Source organism: Bemisia tabaci, chromosome 3, assembly GCF_918797505.1.
Source record: "Bemisia tabaci chromosome 3, PGI_BMITA_v3".
Taxonomy (NCBI): Eukaryota; Metazoa; Arthropoda; class Insecta; order Hemiptera; family Aleyrodidae; genus Bemisia; species Bemisia tabaci.
The window spans coordinates 3,636,837-3,659,090 of record NC_092795.1 but is presented as its reverse complement, the minus strand read 5'-3'; the positions used below and the strand labels follow the sequence as shown (position 1 = coordinate 3,659,090).

The following is a 22,254-nucleotide window of genomic DNA, read 5'->3' as shown; positions in this document are numbered from 1 at the left end:
CATATAAAAATGCAGTTTCTATGAGGTTGAAATGCGCAGAGGAAATCAGGAGTGATGAAGTAAGTGACAGGAAAACCAAAACAGAAGTGGCATATACAAAATTGCTCCGTCCTGATTATGGAAATCGGTAGACAAAGTCACGGACAAAGAAGACAAAGTGAAATGTAGCGAGATTTTATTTTACAGCTTTAATTAAAGGACATTTTCAACCTTTATGAAACGTGAAACAAATAAACATCTGAAAAACTGGAAAGAGCGAATCGAATGTTTGAAGGAGATATTATTCATTTTAGCAGTAAAAATTGGTTTAACTGTGGAAATATTGAGGACTGCTTATGCTACCGGTCCAAAACGCAGTTACTAAAAACTTCAGTAGTTTTATTTCAGTTTCATTCGCTCATTTCATTAATCACCCGGAAACCTAGACAGCGTTTCGCGGTTTAGCCCTGTAAACATTGTATGAATAATGAGTATGGGATGAGTACGGGATGAGTACACGTGCGCTTGTTTTAAGCCGCGAAGCATTTACGTAATCTGTTTCCATCGCTCACCTTGAACAGCTGCGCCTTCGCGCACCGCACTGCCTGCGAAATATTTCACTAATGCAATTATTTCAAACTCGATTCTTCACGTAAGTACGTTACGCAAGCGCGTAACGTACGGAGAAAAATAGAACCGCTCTCAGCACCAACTTCCGCAGGATGTGGTGGAGTGCAAGAAAACATGTCGCCTAGTAGAGCAAATATGTGCGAAAGTGAAGGAGGAATGTGCTGAGGACAAGTGCCGGCTGTTCCCAAATGCGGAATGGAATGTTAAAGCAAAATCATCATCCGCCCCATGTGCTAAAGTCCATTTCTGGTGCTCAGCGCGGTTCTATTTTTCCACATAACTCTGCGCGGTCTGCAGACTGCGCAATCGCGCATCTAGATTTTCGACTTTGCAAATCTTCTGTCTTTATTTTGTTTTTTTGAAGAGGGTCTGATCATCGTTCTTCAACAAATTTTCGTTTGATTGATCTTTGCGTGTTTCAAAACATGAAAACTTTTTTCGGTAAAAGGGCGTATGAGACTTTCAATGCTGCTAAGATTTTGTGACGCACTTCTTTAGTTACAAATAACCTATCCGAGAGCTCTGCCACTGAAATTCCCCTGAAATTGCTTCGAATTCTTTCTCCTCATACTGCGGAATCAATTCAATTGTGAATGATATTTAATTTTGGAAATAAATTAAAATAAATTTTTGAATTTAATTTGCTGCAAATCCTATGGAAAACTGCACAGCCTCACCAGTGTTGCAAGCTTCATACGCCCTTTTATCAGAGAAGTCCTAAATTAATTACAAATGAAATTCGCTTCTCTTGTTAACTTTTTCGGTCATATTTATCAAATTAGCGTAGAACTTTTTCCTACCGTTTTTTCAACATAAAAAATATTGGAAAATCGGTAAGAAAAAGGTTCTACACTAATTTAGCAAACGAAATTCTATGAAGAATTAGAAGAAACGTCTCAACAAGCTTCCGTAAAAACTTTCCTTTTGTCACACGAAATTTGGCAACGTCCGATCGTTCAAACTGCGTTCATCCTCAGGACGGCAGAGTTGACATTTTAAGCAGTCGACAGGATGGTAATACGGTATTGGGCAAGGCGCCGTGATACAACTATACGTACTTTATGGATGTGCGTGTTGCATATGTAAAAATTGAAGGCGTTCTGGCTTTCCTCACGCTCTCGGTCATAGCTCGCGTTTCGCGTTGCGGTTGTAGCTACGTGTGGCACGCCATATGGCACTGATGAAACTAATTTTAGTCAATTTTCGAATGATGAAGATTGTTTTCAATGGCTGTTTGGGTTTGGTTCCGCTTATATTTTTAAATAAGTGGGAAATTTGAATTTGAAGGATGGTGATTACCAAACGCTGATCTTTCATTTATGAGTTAAATCTGAAAATTATTAAAATTACCAGGGGTTCCATTTTAGTCCGTTTCCTTAGCTCGAAAAAAATGAGGAACACAAAGGAAAGAAAAAAAGAGGAAGGAACGGAGAAATGAAGAAAGAAGGACACTTATATTTGTCAATCATTCATCACGAAATCGACTCAAACTGCACATTGGATGCTTTACAGTTTCGAAAATATTCGGGGGAGCCCCCCAGACCCCACCCTTAAGCCCCCCCTCCTTTTGAAGAGTTTGGATCCGCCCATGTTTTATTGAAATATAAGGGGAGGTTTGGCAAAGACTAATGTGGGATACCTCGTTCATCCTGAATTCTTCAGATCCTTCTCCCAGTTTTCTCAATGCCTGCATTCGACATTATTCAATGAATGTAAAGATAGGACGAGCCGACCGCCCTTTGTTGTAAACGATCGCTTCGGAAAGAAACATTATACTCTCGTTATTAATATCGAGGGAACTCTTAGAAATGCCCAAAACGCTCTAGATTGAAACGACCGGCGCGGCGCGTGCGGAGCAATAATTGTTAAAGCTCAAGGCACTTCGTCTTCAGACAGGCATCCTAGAGACGGACCGCTTCGTTGATACATGTCTTTCCCAGCTTAAATGGGGCTCAGTAAGAGGTTTCTGAACATATACGTCTCGAAATGAGCACATTAACCGTGCGGAACAAATAGTTCGTCTTTCCGAGTCAAATTTGCTCGTTTTATCTTCAAACTAGCGTTCTATTCCGCCGTGCAAAAAAAAACGCCATATTAGCCTTCAGATGTTGCTAAATCTTCTCTGAAAAATTGCAAATTTTAGGGAGAATTTATGAATATTCCTCTTCCGATTTTTCGAAGGGTTTCGCTCGATCGCGAGATTTGATCGAAAAAGTCTAACAATTTTGAGGGAAAATATTAGTAATCTCCTCTAGAAAAGAACATTTTAAGCGGAAATTTGGCAACATTCGAAGGCTCATAATGCGTTTTTATTTGGCTTTGCAATACTATCAACAATTAACTTTCCCCGAGGGGCTCGATGCGCCGGATACGATTTGCTCCAAATCCTGTTTGATGAGATATTCAGGTAAGTTGAATGCTCACAAAAGAGTTTTAACAGGACGTTAGTTCTAAGATTTAGTTCTTAACGACTTAGATATTGTACTTTTTTATTTGAGATCTCCTTAGGAAAATAAATATCGGTAAAAAGATGTTTGAAAAAAAGCTTCTCAAATTATTTTGGCAAAGGTTTTGTACCAATTACCTCCCAATTTCCCACTTTACCATTTTCAGCATTAAGACATATTTGAACAGAGACTCTTCATGATGCCGAGTCGGAGGAAAATGAACCGAAAAGCTTCTCAAATTATTTTGGCAAAGGTTTTGTACCAATTACCTACCAATTTCACACTTTCCCAATTTTTCAGCATCAAGGGATATTGGAACAGAGATTCTTCATGAAGCCGAGTGGTCCGAATTCAAGAAAAGCACCAGGTTGCATTTCATTTGAACCGAGGAAAAAAAGGGTTGAAGTTTTATACCTCCATTAAACTCGTGTGAAAGACAAATTTTAACGACTCCTTCCCAGTTTGAACAGTTTTTACGTAGCTTTGAATTTTTGACAGGAATAGATTTATGACTACTTCAATTCAAAAGTACCCTCTAATTATTTTCTGTCTACTGAATGAAAACGCAAATACCTCTCCAACAAGACCGATATGAAGCAGACAGATAGATTAGACATAGTTTAAAAAGGGTTCGAAACCCCTAGCACTGAGGACGGACTCCGTAAAAAATGCCTGGAATGCAAAGTGTTGAGGATTTTCGAGGACAAAAAGGACCCATCTGCGGGAATGCACTCGCTAATGAACGGACGAATCGCTTTGGACGCGGTCCGTCTGAGGTTTCAGCCACGCTTCGACAAGCAGCGAGCGACGCGAAGTTTGCCGCGCCAAGTTAACCGCGCGACCGGGTGCAACGATATAAAACCTGTCTGTTGTCACTGGAAACGCAATTTTACTTAGACCAGCATAGGAAGAGTCTCATTATTACTATATTTTTAGAGCAGAAGAAGTGTTCTGCTCTCTGATTTGTCATGAATTGTAGGCTATCACCGATTTAATAGCGCCTATACCGTAAACAAACATGATGGCAACAATGTTCTAGGCGTGATACACATTTTTATATGGACTACTTCAAGCAGGAAAGAACCAAGCCACATCAGCTTTTGCCAAATTTAATTGGGAAATTAATTTTTTCACAAGAGAACGTTCCAGCAGATTCCTTTGAAATGTTTAAGGAATTTCCTTATTAAAGTGCGAAATATTTACTGAAATTTTCACAAAAATCCGCCCAACCGTTTTTATAAAAATACTTCAATTGCCCAATTAAATTTGCCAATAGCTGATATGGCCTAGATCCTATCTGCTTAACGCGGACCTAATGTCCAATATCAGAGACGAGCATTAACAAACTTTGATGTATATTTTTCTAAGGGTATCATTCCATCTATTTCCACCTCGAAAACTCCAATCCCTCAGGGTCAGGTTGGTTTACATTCGGTAATAAGATCTCCATGAAAAAACCTGAAATTAGTGAACTAATCAGACAGCGGCACAAAAATGGCAATCCTCTCCCCTTATGGTTACCCTAACTCGTCGATTCTCATACCAAATAACGTAACTACATTTCAACATTGGAAACTTTTCACTCTCATGAATTTTAATTTCGCCAGGAAACCGTTAGCCTAAAGAACAGGGCCAAACTCAACTGACTTTTCCTTTATTTACATGCAAAAATCAGAAAAACGTTTGACGAAGATGGCCTAGTCATATTCCTACAACAAATTGAAGTATTTGAGTAAATTTTAAAATTAGAATGGAGCAACGTCTTTTTCATGTAATAAACAACAAATTTTTAAAAACAAAAAACAAAAGACAAAAAAAGCATGAACTTTCTTTGACTGACTATGCTCAGAAGAGAGGTCGATGGCAAAAACTCCTGGATGTAACCAGTGGCGTAGCGTGCTTTGCGATTCATCAATTGATCTACCATTCAAACCTATGAAAAAGGATCGATAAACAGGGTGTTCGCAACGCATGCCTCAATAATCGATATTTACCATAGCTTCAAATGGGGAAATATTTATAATCGATCATTCACGCCTCACCACTGGATGCAACCGTTCAAGCTCTACGAATGCCTTTGTTCCACATTCGAAATATCGAAGAGGCGCCCGGTCGCGCGGGGAACTCCAAATCGCGTGCTGCCTGTGGAAGCGTGGCTTTAATCAAGCGACGCCTGGACGTCACCTTTACCACGTTCACGGCTCATATCGCGCTCGCCAAACGGAGACGCGGCGGATAATATCCCTCCTTGGTCCGGGCGAAATTCATCAGCTCGCATTAGAGCGCCGAATTAATAGCGCGATTCATCAAGCCGCGGCGAAATCCGACGAAATATCCCCGCGCCGCCGGACGGCCCCGAAATACCACCCGCACAGCATTGTCTCGGGCCCGCGCTCGGCAACCGGGCGGATCGGATCCCGGCCGGGAATTAATTGAAGCTCGATTTAAAACTCCCGTCGCACAATGGATCCAGTCAATGTGGAGAGGTCGGACGAAAATTCGGAAACTTTAAACGCTCATAACTCCGTTTATACAAAATTTGGAGGTTCTGAAAGTGAGTCCATTGGTTTCCTAGTGAAATTTTCCTTTAGGAACACCCTTTAAAATTTAAAATGTGACGAAATAAACATCAAAATTCGTAATTTTTGTTAAAAATTTCATGTCCGACTTCTACCAAAGACTCGTACCCCTGTGCGTCGATGACCGAACAAAGACCCCGGGCTTGAGCCCCCGATCATCGGGCTTTTTCGGGGGAGGGCGCCGCATCCTTGCCACATCCGCGAATCAATTAACAGGAAAACAACAGTAACTCCACGCGGACATGAGCCGCGGTCAGCACGAACTTCAATGCGCTCCGAGTCTCAATCCAGTACTGCTCTCGTTCATGAATCGTTCATCAAAAGAGCTTTAACTCCATTTGAAACTGAGCCGCGGTTAGTACAAGCTCTAATGGTCTCCGAGGCTCCCTTCAGAATCGAGATACTGCTCTTTTCAGTGAACCATCGTTCCGCTGATGTAAGAACGTAATTCTACCCAGCTATGATCCCTGTCGTTCGTACGTCTCCATGCTTTTCACGGCCCACGTGAGGAGCAGTTAGGGCTTTTCGTGAGCCGAGCGACGGGATCATCGCCGAAGAGAAACGCCGCATAAACAACTGAACGTTGCCAGAATCCTGCAGATGAAGTTCCGATTTCCTGGAAAACTTTGCGGGTGTTTCTCTTGTCGTTTTTTTGTAGGATTTTACTCGTGATTAACACTAGTGTGTGAAAATTTTACGGAAAAATTTGAATATATTTTGGTGTAAATAAATATTCTACCAGGACAAATCTGACGTCGTACTGGTGCACATACGATGTTTTTAACGATTTGGGGTTTCTTGGCGTCGCGGCAAGCGTGCGGCGGGGCTGTAAGGGGCAGGTGGGTAATCGATTGAGTTGGTGGAGGAAATTGACACGCTATGATGAATAGAGCCTCCTCAAGGCGGAGGGGGTGGCGGGGGTGAAGGGATGCGGGGTCAGGGAGGGGAAGGAGGCTCCCTCCGAGATAAGTGAAGTACACTCATTTCTTAAGATACTGCTCTTTACTTGCCGACGCCGTATTTTTCACTCCTCCGAAACCGGCGTTACGCGTCTCCCGCGTTTCTGCCGCCCGCCGTTCGTCTGATTATTGGTATCGATAGATAAAGGCGTAGACAAAGGGAAAATGGAGGAGTCCCTGTGGTGCGTCCCAAAATCCTAAAGTTTCAAATTCAAATTCAGTTTATGCTATACATTAGCCATGGTAAGTTTGGCTAGGTACAGGTCACAATGGGTACAATGAAAATTAACAGATCAGTTTGTTAACAGACTTGTTAGGTTATCAAAAATTGTCTTAAGTTGTTTTGAATTATCTTAAAGTTTGAAATGTCGCGATACACTTAGTGAAATTGCTAGAGAGAGCTATGGGCAAAGAAGACATAGGGAGTACGGAACGATCCTACTAGTTGAAATGCGTGGTTCTTATAGACTAAGGGAGGAAATAATTGACTAACTAAAGAGTCTCGTGAGATGCTGTTATTTAGTCAATTACCTACCTCCTTTGTCCATTGCAACCACCCGCTTCCACCAATATCATCCCTTTTATCCTATTTTTCCATGCCTTTGTCTAAAAATGTCAATATTTAGCCCGCAGGAAGCAATCAGTGCTCCTCGGGGGAAAAAAATATTTTTGTCAAAATTTATGGGTTACTTTCATCCATTTTTGCTAGTGCCAAAATACCAATTCTATTCGTTCAAGTTTTGGTTAAAATGTATTTTTAAACTCTCATTTTTTTGTTGGAGGCACCCCAATAACTCCCCAATAGAGAATAATTTTACTCGGCAAGTGGCAGTTGCAATTCAAATTTTCCTGTATACAAAAGTATTTTGAAAGGCGAACGATCTTCACAGGATGACCTCGCACGAGAGTTGAAGCTGTTTACTCTTCTTGAGATTTCTTGGAGTCACAGAGCATGACCCACTCATTTTTAAAAAAATGGTCAGCAGGTCACCGTATCATTCACTAGGAACTTATCCTCCAAATGAAACAGAAAGGTGAATAATCTTCAGATTGAGGCCTAAGACTAGTGAAGGGGGTCACGGGTTAGGCACCGAAGTTGAAGAGGCATTGACCTCTTGACACAATATTCTGGATGTACGTCGTTCAAGAGGATGACTCGTTCCGATGTCTCTTGACGTTGTTCAAGGCGCCATGATACAAATATTCGTGCTCCATGGATGTGCGTGTTGCACATGTAAAAATTGAAGGGGTTTCGGCTTCCTTTATGATCACGGTTTGAACTCGCGGTGCAGCGACAGTGGCCAGACATTTTACGCTTTATGTACCATGTGTCTTCTTTGTTGATCGCTCTGTCTATCGATTACAATAATCAGCCCGAAAAGCGTACAGGTCTCATATTTTGGCTTCGACCTCCGTTGCGTTGCCATGGGTATTCTGCGATTAAGAAGTTCAGAGCTAGTTTATTAGATAGCACATATTTCGTAAAGTAGATAATATTTTTATTGTCTTGGTCGTTCATGGGAGAGGAATGGCGAATTGGTGATAAGGAAGAACGCCGTATGAACATTCGAGAGTTGCCAAATTTCCTCCGATAAAATGTTTGTTTCTGAGGAATGTTATGAATATTCTCCTTGGAAATTTTCAGGAATTTTAGATGAAATCGCGAACAAAATTATCTGAAAAGTTGGAAGGAAAATATTCACAAGTTTACCAGAAAATCCATGTTTTATCAAAGGAAATTTGGCAACGCCTGAAGGTTTATACGGCGTTTTTCCTTAGCAAGGCAGAGTAGGAGAAATGAATCAAAATAATACTCGAGGAAAGGTATAAGCAAAACAGCTACCTCTGACCTTTTGAGCGTTTTATTCCCTTTGCGTTAAATACATTTTCCATTCGCTATGGCTCCGGATTCTCTCGAGGAAAGTCACGTAGTTCTATTATTTCTTCTTCTCACTTCATTTCCTCATCTTTTCAACTTATCCCCACATTTCATCTTCGATTTCTTCCATTGCCGGCCCGTAACGTTAAATGAGTGTTCTTCTATGCCGACTCGAACAATCTAAATTTAGAGCCACTGGGAATCTCTTGGAGGGGTCATTGATCGGACGAGGACCTTTGAATTCTCATGAGCATGTTTAGGCAGGATCCACTGAAACGTGCCTTCGGTTTCACCGGCCACAGAGGCGAGGCAGCTCATTTCCGTTATTTTCTAACACAGTTGAACCCGTGGCTCGGTCATTTTCAAATTTATTCAGAGGATGCCTCGCGGGCCCTTGACCCAATCCGTGGCAGTCCAACCCTCTGCTCGATGGCTCGAGTCAAAAGACTTCGTATCTCCGTTGCAGCTTTTCAAAAGATCCGATCGAGTCTCATTCTTTTAAAATGTGATCGACCCAAATATCTCCTTGAAATTTCCTGGAAGTATTCAAAATTTAGACAAGGAACTTCATTTCCAATTTTAAGATAAATCTTTGAATAGTAATTTATACAAAAAAACACAATCTAAAATGTGCGTTCACGTTTTATTGGTTTGTCCAGGCGTATTGTTTGATATTAACCTTGGTTACCCAATTTAATTGCGTTCAGTTTTTATCTGAAATACTCAGGCCATTTTTGTGTATTTTTCCTAGGTATAAAGACTTATACATAGGACTTTATATAGATCTTATATATAAGGAGGCTGAGTGTTTTGCCTCAGGATAACTCAATCGAGGGTTGAAACGGAGCAGAGAACTAAAAATAATAGTGGCTGAAGCTTGGTGTGTAAAATACATTATTTTATACACGAGTAGTAATTTGATACATCGCATTTGAAGGTGAAGTACGTATTTTCCAACTAAAACCATTGAGCTATCAGTAATAATTTCATTATAGGAATTCACCTTTACATCGGATCCAAACCATAATGACAGGTGTATGTACTCTTTAGATTGAACGAGTATGAATCGATACATCGTTCTTCTGTGACATTGCATTCATAATTTTGATTCAAAATTGACGATTGTGTGATTACGAAGCATCTATTTATGCTCGCTTCACTGAATGGATCTACTTTAACTACTAACCAGGAGTGAATATCATTTTTTCCTTATTTTCACCCGCGTACGGTTCATTTTATCATCATCTCGTTTTTTTTAGTGATCGGGCGAAGCTCTGGAGTTTATGCCTTTTTTCCATTACGAAGCCTGTTTCATTGCTTCGATTTAATGAGCCACTTAACATTATTTCCTCGTCGCAATAGCTGCCGACGATGATGCATGATGTCACCCTCCAATCGTTGAATGAATTAATATTTAACGAAATATTATGATCAAAATTTGATTTCTAGCAAATTTTAAACTTTATGCAGTAATTCCTAATGAAGTTCGTTATTCTGAATCGAAGTTTACGTTAAATTACATGTGTGCAATATTGAAGGCCCTCATTTGGAACTGAGTCTTGTAAGTCAAATATTTTTATTCAATTTTGGTGCGCATCTTGATTTGTATGACCCTTCAAAAATTCAATACGATTGAAACGATAATCTTCTCTCGTCTTTGTGTGTGCACTATTTTTTTTAATCGTCGTTGTTTTTTTTTCTGTTCCAGGTAAGAGATGATATTTTGGTCTATCAGAGCATGCACTCGAGGTAAATTTAAAAAAAAAAAAAAATTATTGCACTCACGATTTTTCTTAAAGTTTTTTTTTTATCATTTACGATGGAACAACAAATATCTTTCCAGGTGATCTTTTTCGACGTATGAGGCCCACTTCGATAAACTTGACCATATTTGGATGACATTTAGCAGAAAGCAACAAACGCAATTATAGTTTTGTAAGTATCATGCATTTTCATTTTTATCATGGAAAAATGCCCAGAATAAAAAATGATTTTGTTTTCTACCAACACATTTTTCATTATTTTTTGAAAGCAAAGAAGTCGCCCGTTTAAGAAAAATATTATAATGCGTTTATTCTCCTCTTTTAACTACGGTCAATTTCGCCCCAAGAAAATATTATTCTTGACTAATTCATAAAATCGCCTATCCGTCTGATGAAACCAATGAAATGTAAGTCGTTTTTATAATGATTCAGAAATAGCAGTCCAGCTGATGAACACGGAGGTAGATTGCTATCATTGCTTACGATACCGCTTACGAGAATATTACGCTTGCCGGGAAAAACAAACCCTCTTTTTGTCTCGGTGAGACTAGTGCAATTGCGAGACGTGAATGATCGATTATCGATATTTCTCCATTTGAAGCTATGGTAAAGAATCGATTATTGATGCGTACATTGCGAACACCCTGTTTATCGATCCTTTTCCACAGGTTTAAATGACAAATCGATCGATATATCGCAAAGCACGCCACGCCACTGAGCTAGTGATATTATTTTTAGAGTCCACCGGGCGCCGTGGTGGAGCTGATGAGCCGGAAATGTGCCCTTAATGGCGGTGTATTTATGATGAGTAGAAAAGTCTGAATCAATACGTGATGCGGTCGCACAAAAGGTAGGGATTGACATGCTGTGATCAAAAGTCGGATCCTATAATTATGTATCTTTTCCCCGTAGAGTTTTTTACCAGAGCAGCGCGAACTGACTATTGAAATACATAAGCAAAATGATAGACATGTCGCAGGCAATCAGTCAAATCAGGCGTTTCATCAAATGCCCAGGCAGATAATCAAATTTTGACGGATTATGGAATTTCTTACGTTTATGGCGAAGAACTCACGAATTTGTAATATTTTGCCAAACATAACTCATCAAATCTATGAACTCTCCCATTTTGTTCCTTTACAAATGATTTTCATAACGTTTTATGTTAAAATTTTAAAAATTCTGTATTCTAAGACATCAATAAATTCTAAGACATGCTAAAAATTTCAAGATAAATGCTCGTTCAGGAGCTAAAGATCGTTCAAAATACTATTGTATGGTGCACATTTTCCAGAGAATTAAGTCTTTCAGGAGCAATGACTTTTTTGTACTGTAATTAGGAGAAAAATCTGAAATTTTTATCTAAGTCGGAATATTTGAGTATTTGCCCAGGCATTTGACAAATGGCTGATTTTTCTTTTGCCTTCGATAGATATAAAAGGCAAAGAGAAAACGTAGCGATCATATTGGTGGAAATGTGTGACTGCAATGGTTAAAGGAGGTAAAAACTACACTAACTAACGATGATCCACAAGAGACCCTTTAGTTAGTCCATAAGAAGAAAAATGATTGATTTGATAGTCCATTTCCCCCTTAGTCCATAATAATAACCACCCGTTCCAACCATAGTATCGCTCTATTCTCCCCTCTGCACTGAAAAAAATATGCCGGTAGATTTTACCATCTCTGACACAGTGATACGAATATGGTAATAAACACCAGACTCTATGGTGGCATTTACCATACTATGGTAAGAATCACCAGAGTTCTGGCGAATACTACTATAATTCTGGTTATTTCCACTAAATAGTATCACTGTGTAAAAAATCAAGTAGACTCATAGTAAATGTTACCATACTTTTTTTTCAGTGTGCATTTTGCCTTCTTTGTCTATAGCTTTGTCCGTCAATATTAATTATTAGCCAGTAGTGGAATATTTACCATTCAGATAGTCTTAATTTTGCAATAGGTAAGAAACCACTATTTTGAGCTTATTTTAGAAGCACATTTAAAGTGCATTATCTCGAAAGGAATCTGAGTTTGTTGCAAAAAAGAAAAGGTCTGTTCGCCTCAAAGCGAGGTACACGGACTTTATGTCCACTTTTTTTTACGTCCACAAACTTTTCGTCCACAATTTTTACGTCCACAGTTCTACAGCCCACACTATTGTTAAGTCCATTATTTAAACGTCCACTAAGTTAAGTCCACAAATGTAAAGTCCACTAAAATCAAATTCAAGCGTCATATTTTAGTCCGTGTGTAAAATTATATTGACAATATCGAAATGAGAAAATTAAGAGAGAATGAGGTGTTGTTATCGTACCTCATATTTTAAATGAAATGTTAATTTCCTCTTTTGATTCATCTTTTCAAATTGTCTTTGGTAAATACTTGGTTTCATTTCTATCCTTGAAATTTCCGATATAAAATATGCCTTAAATGTACATTCTTTTTTTTAATGAAATTGATTACTTCATTTTAAAAACATTTACATTTTTAAAACGTGGTAAATATTTGTAAAACCTTTTCCAAGCAATGGCATCGATATGAATCTCAATGAGCCGTAGTTGTGATGAAAGAAACTATACAAAAATTAATAAAAGAGGAAAAAAACTAAGAAGCACGCACTTTTTTTTAACTTATTTGTACATCGACCTCCTTGAGTCAAATACGTCCAATTTTGAGCGTTTAGTTGCGCTTACACCACGCTGCAGCACAGTAAAAGCCCAAAACATAAAATAATAAATTTGAATGCTTTGGAAATCATTAAATTTGACACGGAACCACTATTATATCTACAAAAACATATTATATTTTCCAGTAGTACATATTTCTTTTTCATCAGTTTAAAAGGGAATAATCAATGCAGAGAGTGCAAACATTTCAAAATCATGAGTTGAAAAACGCTGACTCCGCGAGTTTAAATATTAGAGCCTAACACAGAGCGGAGCGGCGTGTTAGCAGCGCAGAACGCGCACTGGCGCCTACAAACCTAACGGGATACTTCACGCATTGCGCAACGCGTGAAGTATCCCGTTAGGTTTGTAGGCGCCTATGCGCGTGTCACGCTGGGTGCCTGCCGCGCCGCAACGCTTTAAGCAACTATTTCGCGTCAGAGGCGTTGCACAGTATCCTACAAGATTGAAGGCGCACGAAATAACTAGTTAAAGAGGACTTTCAATTTTGACTGCATCTGTTACTGAAAAATGTTTAATTTGGCGTTGGAGCGTTTCCTAGGCTCCCGCTTTGGTTTTCATCTTATCATATCCGTACAGTGTACACATGAACATATGTTTTTATCTGCTCTTAGAGTCTGTTCTCTTTCATAACTTGATTCATGAATGAAATGTTTTTAAGAATGAAGGTAGTAGTAGTATGCATTTATTTTTGAGGTGGTTCCTGTCATTTAAATGAGAAGAAAAAAATGTGGACATAACATGTCCACAATTTGGACAATTTTGGACACATTCATTGTTGGACATTTAAACATGTGGACTTAATAAAGACTGGACTTAACGTTTAGTGGACATTAATAGCGGTGGACATTTATTTAATGGACGAAAGGTAGGTGGACATAAAGTCCTGGAAGCCAAAGGGACCGCTTTTTGAAAAACGGCCCGTAGGTGCTGTATCTTTTGGAGAACAATTTTATTGAAACAAAAAGTCCTATTTTGAGACTCCGTCTATAAGGAAGTCGCTTGATGGGTACCGAGCGTAAAAATGAAGGTGTCTTAGAACCCAATAAATCCCATTACTGATTTCCTATTTAATTTATTCCTATCTACTCCACCTTAATGTTTTTTTTACCATTTTTCCCGAGTCCTGAACCGAATCAATCCGCTAAAGGTGGCTGTAGATTCTGATAAAATCGAAAAAATTCTCAAAAATAGTCCTACTTTGACTCACAACACACGCTCGTACGGCCTGGCGCGGCGGTTCAACCCGTGATGGATCACACGTAGCAAAAAGGAACTCATGACAAAGTAACATTTTTACAACATTGTAATCGCGGTGGTTCCTTTTTGCTGCATGCGATTCGGATCATCCTATATTGTAACAGTGCATTTTTGCATCTTCCATGTCCCGCTTAGGAAGCTGAGCGTGGACTGTGGTCTCTTCTTTCGTGCACTGAAAAAAAAAGATTCGTAGAATTTACTATTCCTTCACGCTGTATTTCACGAAGCGTGAAGGAGTGGTAAATTCTACCAATCTTCAAGTCGATTCTGCCAGAGGAATGGTTACCTGTACCAGTAAATAGTAACATTCACTGGAAAAAAAACACATTGTATCTAGAGTCTAGACTCTATAAAAACATCGACAAGAAAAGTACTCTTGATTCAATCAGAATCGTAGGCGTTAAGTCAAAGAACCAAGCGCCTGTAATTTAAGCGATTTCGTTTGATTCAAGCAAAAAACCGATTGAATCAGAGATTTTTCCTGTCAATGTTCAAGAGCCTCTACTCTAGATCCAATGTGTTTTTTTTTCCCAGTGTTTACCTTTCTTCTAGCAGAATTGAGTCTTAATTGACGCTGTGTGAAATGCAGCGTGAATGAATGGTAAATTCTACCAAACTTCTTTATTCAGTGTTGACGGTGAAATAGGTTCTATTTTTTCCGAGTGTCCACGATGAAGCAACCGCGGCGTTCCCTGATTCGGAGGCAGCGAGCCCCGGTGTCGGACGGACGCTGGCTGCCGTGGGACATGGCGTCGACACGGCGCATCGGGATCGTGGACGACGCGAAAACGGGGGGAGGGGGGGGGGGGAGGAAAAGGGACAGCGCGGAGGGCGCAACTTAATTGAGCGCTGAGCGCCGGCGGGCAGCGCGCCGAGGGTTGCGTCTTGCACGGCGACTGGTGACTCGGGAACCGCTCGAATAATTATCAGACAGTAGTTTTCCACTCCCAGACCCGAAGCCGAGACGAGACTCCTCGCCAAAGATCCTGCGTCGACGCACGCTCTCCTTTTTCACCGGGAAACTTGGCCACAGACCAAGTTTTGAAAGTTTCTAAGAAAACGTTCGTAAAGTCGATGAATGACTATGATAGTGAATGTTTCCCTACAGCCGACTACACACGCTGAAAATGGTCCATCCTTGTCGCTGTTACGCTATCGAGTATTGACCCTCAAAACTCATTTTCAGCTAGCGTTCACATCATAAGCCCTGGATAGACGATCAAATTCCGAACCAATTCCGATGAAAGTAGACATGCTGATGACTGGTAGTCACCATCTACCATCAAATTTTGACGGGCCGCACTATTTTGTTCAAAGTAAGATCAGAATGGAGTGGCACCATTCGTCATTTCCTGCCACAGGAAAATTTTTTGCCAAAATTTCATTTTAAAACTAAGCAAATGAATGAGTTCAAGACTGATGACTCCCGACACTTTGATGGTAATTGGTTCGGGAATTTGATCGTCTATCGAGACCTATACATACAAAACGTATTGCGAATTTGTACGAATGAACAACTTTTTACAATATGACGAGTGACTATAAAACTCAGGCCGCCATTTTATGAACAGAAGTGAAATGATGGTGGATTAGCCCAGATCTCATCGATCGCTAAAAATTGCGCGTTATGCCGGAATCACACGCTGAATTTGGCAGCTGAATACGGAAGTCGATGGTCATCGCTCAACAGCTGAAATTTCGCAAATCCGAGTTATTTTCATCACGATGGGTATCAAATCTATTCGAATAGTTCAGACAAATCTGACATTATTCGATGGTCGCTGAAGTTCAGGCATCGGGCCGATGACTTCCACATTCAAGCCACATTCAGCGTCATTGCGGCATTTTGGACCACTTTTCAGAGCACCGCTCAACGGTGCATTGGTGACCTCCATTCTCAGCGTGGGAAGTGGGCATTATTTCACGTACATGAATACATAACAATTATTCGACCACCTGTGCATGGCACGGTTTCGCTTGAAACGAATCTTGTATTTATCAGGAATTAGCGATTTAGGTACTAAGTCCTACGTAAAATTCCGCAAAAAACACGATGGTGCCACTAGTTTTTTTTGTACTAACTCCGAAACTCATAAAAGCTCACAAAGATAAGGCCGTAGTGAAGGGGATATCCCGCACCCTACCCTGAGAGTACACCCCTGAATCCAAGTCAAACCCTCCATGCAAAAACAGGGAGCGAATACTTTAGTAGGGTTGCCTCTCAGTTTGGGGACTCCAAAGTTGGAACCACGGCAACCCTGCTAAAGTATTTGCTCCCTATCTTTGCATAGAGAATTTGACCCAATGTAGAGGTGGATTTTCTTGGAAGCGTGGGATATCTCCTCCAATATGGCCTCAAATTTGCGAGTTTTTTTTAGTTTCGTAGTTTGTTTCAGAGAAAACCAGAAGCACCATCGTATTTCTCCCGAAATTCTACGTAGGAATCAGTACTTAAATCGTAGATTTCTGACACATGCAAGAGCTCCATTGACCTCCAACGCACCGCAGCAACTCATGTGGCAATACCCTCAACTTGCTAATTTCATGACACGGTACCCATTCGGCAGTTCGTTAACATCCGGCCAAAGTATCACTGGCGCAATACACTGAAAAAAAAACCTCGGTGTATTTACCAAGAAAAGGGTAAAATTACCGAGAATTCAGAGTTCTATTTGATCCCAATTTTTTCTTGGTAAAATTATCACTTATGGAATTGGTAATTTTACCGAGAAAGCTCGGTAAAATTATTGAACTTTCTCGGTAATTTTACTGGACCTTGGTAAAAACGCCAAAATGTTTTATCGACTGTGGTATAATTACTGAGATAAAATGGTAAAGTTACCGGGAATTGATTAACAATAAAAATGGTATTCTTACCTGAAAAAACCAGTAAAAATACCGGTTTTTAGGTAAGCTTACCAGTCTGTCTTGGTAAAATTACCATAGAATTGGTAAAAAAAAGAGAGATGGTAAAGGTACCAACGGACCTTGGTAAAAACGCCGAGAATTTTTTCTCAGTGCGAGTAATGAAATAGTGTCAGTCGGGTTTCTCGGTGAACCAGCGCAGCGTGCGACGGAGGGTTTTACCGGGAGTTGAGAGGTTTCGGCCGAGGTGGGCTGGCGCTCGGGGGGCGAGCTGGAAATTCAGCGGAGCGCGTACGTTTAGGAGTCATGCAGATGCTTTTACTTGACGGCGCAGCGCGCGTCGCCCTCCGCTTCGGCCGAATCCGTCCGGCTTCGTAAAGGCATGCGTAAGTCGCCCCGAAGCTGGAACCCCGCACATCGACTCTGGAGCCGGGCATATGGTCGCGGCCCCCCCAACGGAACGCACATTCAGCCCCTCGACTCACTTTTATCTCGCCTCGCTCAGCCCTCTTTTTCCGAACCATTTCGCTCGGGTATCTTGTGGGGAAGAAACCCACTCGAGCACGTATCTGCTCACGACGCTCCGCGCGGGCCACCCTGACTCCTACGGCGCGCGCACCGCGACTTGTTGCTCCGGCGATGCACGTGACATATGTTCCGGTCGGTTGTTGTTGGCGTTGGGCTCAGCTGCCCCGAAAGTGAGCTCCGCCGCTGACGGTGCTTTAGTGTTCCCGGGGATGCGTGTTTTATCGAGTTTCTCGGTGGGTGCCAGGTAGGACTGGTTTCGCTCTTGTGGTTTCATCTCGCGCCGGGATGAAGGAATCGTCCAGGGACACCTTCCGAAAGCACTCCATCAAGAGATGCGTCACCATCGTCCCGCCACACATCAAAGAGGTAATTTTATTTGTGTACCCCATAAAGCACTGATCATTGGACTGGGTTAAGTTGATAGGAACCGAGCCACATCAGCTACTGCAATATTTAATCGGGCAATCTAATTATTACATGGAAACGGTTGTGCGGACTTATGTGCAAATTTCAGTTAAATTTCTGCCTAATAGGAACACCGAGAAAAAAGATTGGTAGAATGTATCATTCCTTCACGCTGTATTTCACACAGCGTGAACTCAAAGACGATTCTGCCAGAGGAATGGTTACCTGTACCAGTAGATAGTAACGTTTACTTTTCCGTCGGCAGAATTGACTCTGAATTGACGCTGTGTGAAATACAGCGAGAAGGAATGGTAAATTCTACCAATATTTTTTCTCGGTGAAGCAAATTCCTTAACATTTTTATAAGAATACGCACTCACGCTCTCTCGTATAAAATTGAATTGCCCAATTAAATTTGGCAATAGCTGATATGGCTTGGTTCCTTTCTGTTAAACGGAGTCCAATTAAACCACTGGCTGTTCGTTACATTAAACATAACTCTGTGATTGTTGGTGAGATAACAACTTAATCCGAGGAATGGGCGACTAAACACCTAAACTAGAAGAGAGCGTCACATGCTTTCTCCTCAAAATCTTACGTAGCAAACTATTCACACAGTGAGAAGTTTGAAAATAAACTTCCCAGCGAGATGTTTACAAACATTTTTAACACAGATCAAATGGAAGTTGGATTATACAAATGACGTCACTTGTATTTTTGTTATTCAACTATTGTTAATCGTAAATACCTAAATCTTGTTTAGGAGTTGATTTTCAGACTTTTTGTGTGATCCGTTTCGCTCGTGAAATTTTGAAGAGGAATCATGTTATGTTGGGCTATGTTCATACCTTGTCTAACGGTCCATGGTATGTGAATTGGGGAAATAGGCCTCCAGGCAAGGTCTGAACCAGAAGGAAACAGCACATGTTTTCATTTAAAAATTGTATCTAGAAAACGACTCATATAATGGAGAGTCTGGATATTAGGCCTTGAACGGGATATGAACGAGTATTTTTAACACAGATCAAATATGAATTAGATTTTACTAATGACGGCATTTGCATTTTTTCCATTGACCAATGTTAACTGTTAACGCCGGTGTATCTTGTTTGGGGATTGACTTCCAGAATTGCGTCAACTTCCGAATGTTCACGAGGCGCGTTGGTGAGCATAACGCCTTGATACAACTAAACGTGCTCGACGGATGACCGTGTTGCTTAAACGAAAAATTGAAGGCGCTTTGAGTTTCTTGATCTTCCCGAACGTAATGTAATTCAAGCTGACAGCCCGCCCAACACGAAATATTGCAGCAATATTGCAGCAATATTGTCAATATTGAAACAATATTGTCATGTACATATTTCCTTAAATACACTGCAGAAATATGTTGACAATATTGCTAAAATATTTCATGACAATATTGTAACAATATATTTATAAAAATGTTTTAAATATATTTACAAAATATATTTATGTAATTACTTTTAAAACAGTTTGTAAAATATATTTACAAAATATTTTAAAATTATTTTAGAAATATTAGTTTAAAAATATTTGTTTAATATTATGTTAAAAATATTTTATAAATATTTTTGTAATATTTAAAAATTAATTGCTAAAATGGCAAAAAATGGTTTGCGATTTCTGCAATTTGCTTTTTTTGCTAAAATGCCCACCCTCGTGGCGAGAACGACAAAACAATTTGCAAAAGTGGTAATTTTATTGTGCGAAAATGGCACTATACTTTTGCGAAATTAACATTACTAGTTTATGCTATTATGGCTAAAATTTTTGCTAGATTTTCAAAATGTTTGCCAAATTAGCGTATGGTTTTGCTCTGTTTACCAATTATTTTGCGGAACTTACTAAAATCAATCGCTAGAAAAAAGAAAGGGGGGGGGGAAGAAAAGACAAAAAGAAGGGAAAAAAATAAATAACATAACATAAATACATCGACATAAATTCAAACTAGGAAAAAGCTCAAATAATTAAAACTGGAAAAAGACGCAATTATAAAAAACAGTAATTTGGTAAAGAAAAAAATGAGAGAGAGTTAAAAAAAACGAAAATTTGTAATACATGAATAGGAATATGTTGAGTACAATTAATAAAGAATTTGAAACACAAATTACAGGATGAAATAAAAAATAATAAATAAATAATAAATAATACATTCTGGTAAAATATTATAAGAATCCGTCAATAAACAAACATATTACGGACTCAGAGGCCTGCGATAGTTAAGAGATTGAATTTACGGGCCCATCTACATCAAGCCTGGCTGGTCTGGTGGTAAAGTACTGGACTTCGGATATCAACTCCACCCCGAGGCGTGGGTTCTAATCCCGACTAGGACGGCGCGGATTTTAAGGTCAGTAACAACTCTACGATCCACAACCTGGACGCATGTGTACATTTGAAAGAAAATTAGTACCAAAGACGTCTCCTAGAGTGCGCGCACACGGATATGGAATATGATAACCTCATCGCAAGTAAATATTTTTAAAATATATTATCAATATTACCTTGACAATATTGCTGCAATATTGTCAGGGGGGCGGACAACAAACTATTGCAGCAATATTATTTCGATATTGTTAAAATATTGTTAAAATGTTTTTAACAATATTTCAGCAATATTTTTAAAATATTTCCGTGTTGGGCGGGAGGTAGCTTATAAGAAACCGAAGGAATTCTTTGTTATTCGTCACAACTGCTAGCTATACACATTCCCATTAATTATATTTATTCATTCATCTATTTATTTTACTATTTATTTATGTATTAATTTACTGTAATAATAATTTATTAATGTATCAACATTAAAATTTAAGACTGCTACTTTAAAGGCTGAATCTCTGGTGTGTGGGCCAGTGCTAATAAGAAAATTGCTTGAAAAGTTGCAATCCATTGACGGACGGTTTTAAATCTTCAAAACGGTTATTAACTGATGGTTTTAAACATGTGTTGTGTGTCTTTGCAAGACACTGATTGCACCCATCCACGCTGCTTCCTTGATTGAAATTGTTGCTCATGCAAAATTTGTAGCAATCAAATTGATATCCAAATTTTTGAGCTTTTCATTTGTTCGGCTGTCAAGACATATATGTTAATATTGCAAAAAGTTTACACTGCAAATCAATGACCATACATCTAAATTACGTATCTAAATGTTTAAATAAAAGTGAGAGTAGTTTATTCAGTTATGAGTAAGCAAATCAACATTACAGTTTAAAATTTCCTCCAGCCTGTCTTTACCACTTACTAGTCATCTTGAAAAATCTTTAAACTATTTTGATTTGCATTCTTAAAAACATAGAGCAAGACTTGGAATTTTTAAAAGGCTCAGATTTGTGGTTTTAGGATGTAGACTTATTTTTTGAAATTGTAGAAGCTAAGAAACATCAGAATTAGATAGCGAAATGGATGAGCAATCCAATGAGCTCCGCGCAGCTACATAAATTACTACCGTAAGGATTAATCCACTGTGTCGAGTAAAAACACCATAAGCACATTGTAATGTTACGAAATTGGTCCAGATAGAATATGCATTTTGTATATAAGACATGCATGTTTTTTGAACTCCTCCCAAACAGAAATTGTGAATAAAATCTTGTGAAAAAGTAAAAAGAAATGTAAATACATTATGAAGAAAGTTCAAATTTTATGATATGACATTTAAAAACGTCTGGATGTTCACTGGGCCTTATGGTTAAATTTTGCAATAAGAATCCACTGATTCTCACTCATTTTAGAAACGAAGTATGTGTCATTGGCTGCTCAATGCGGATAGGTGCTTTTGTCAATGAGCCAGAAATGGTAGTTCTCTACTGCAAAATGTAGTCCATATGTGCCATTATTTCCCTATGACAATAGGTGATCTAATGGATGAGCCTGAAATAACAGTGCCTTACTGCAAAATGTAGTCAATTTTTTCATCGCAGTATTAGACTAAATATTCCGCTCAACTTTAATTTAAGCGTGTGCGTACATATAACCTGGGTTAATCATCAAAACATTTAAGCCTCCTTTCAATCTAAATTCGTTGAGCTTGATTGCGTACTAATTAATGTAATATTGTTAAACCCAGCTCTCTTCATAATCTCCAAAGGGTGGAGTTTAACTCCCGCAAGTGCTGATGTTATCCGTGATGGACACATGCGTTTCCTGCTCGTAGACTAGCTCAGAGAACACGCAATCGCGGTGTCATGGCGGCGAGCTCCATGTGGCACAGTTTGAAACATGAATTGCTCTTTGGTTAGGA

At 39.5% G+C, this 22,254-nt stretch overlaps 1 protein-coding gene across 3 annotated transcripts in view; it reads left to right on the top strand.

Annotated features, from left to right (window-relative positions):
- LOC109043284 (inactive dipeptidyl peptidase 10) overlaps positions 1 to 22,254 on the top strand; it is a 445,954-nt gene that overhangs the window by 228,017 nt on the left and 195,683 nt on the right. For 2 of the 3 annotated variants that reach the window (XM_019060429.2, XM_019060428.2), the window contains exon 1: positions 17,488 to 17,951. The exons of the other annotated variant lie outside the window; for it this stretch is intronic. In XM_019060429.2, coding sequence (XP_018915974.2) covers positions 17,871 to 17,951 — 81 coding nt within the window. In that variant the 5' untranslated portion in view covers positions 17,488 to 17,870. Of the gene's footprint in view, positions 1 to 17,487; positions 17,952 to 22,254 lie in introns of those variants that run through there. 3 annotated transcript variants of the gene reach the window in all.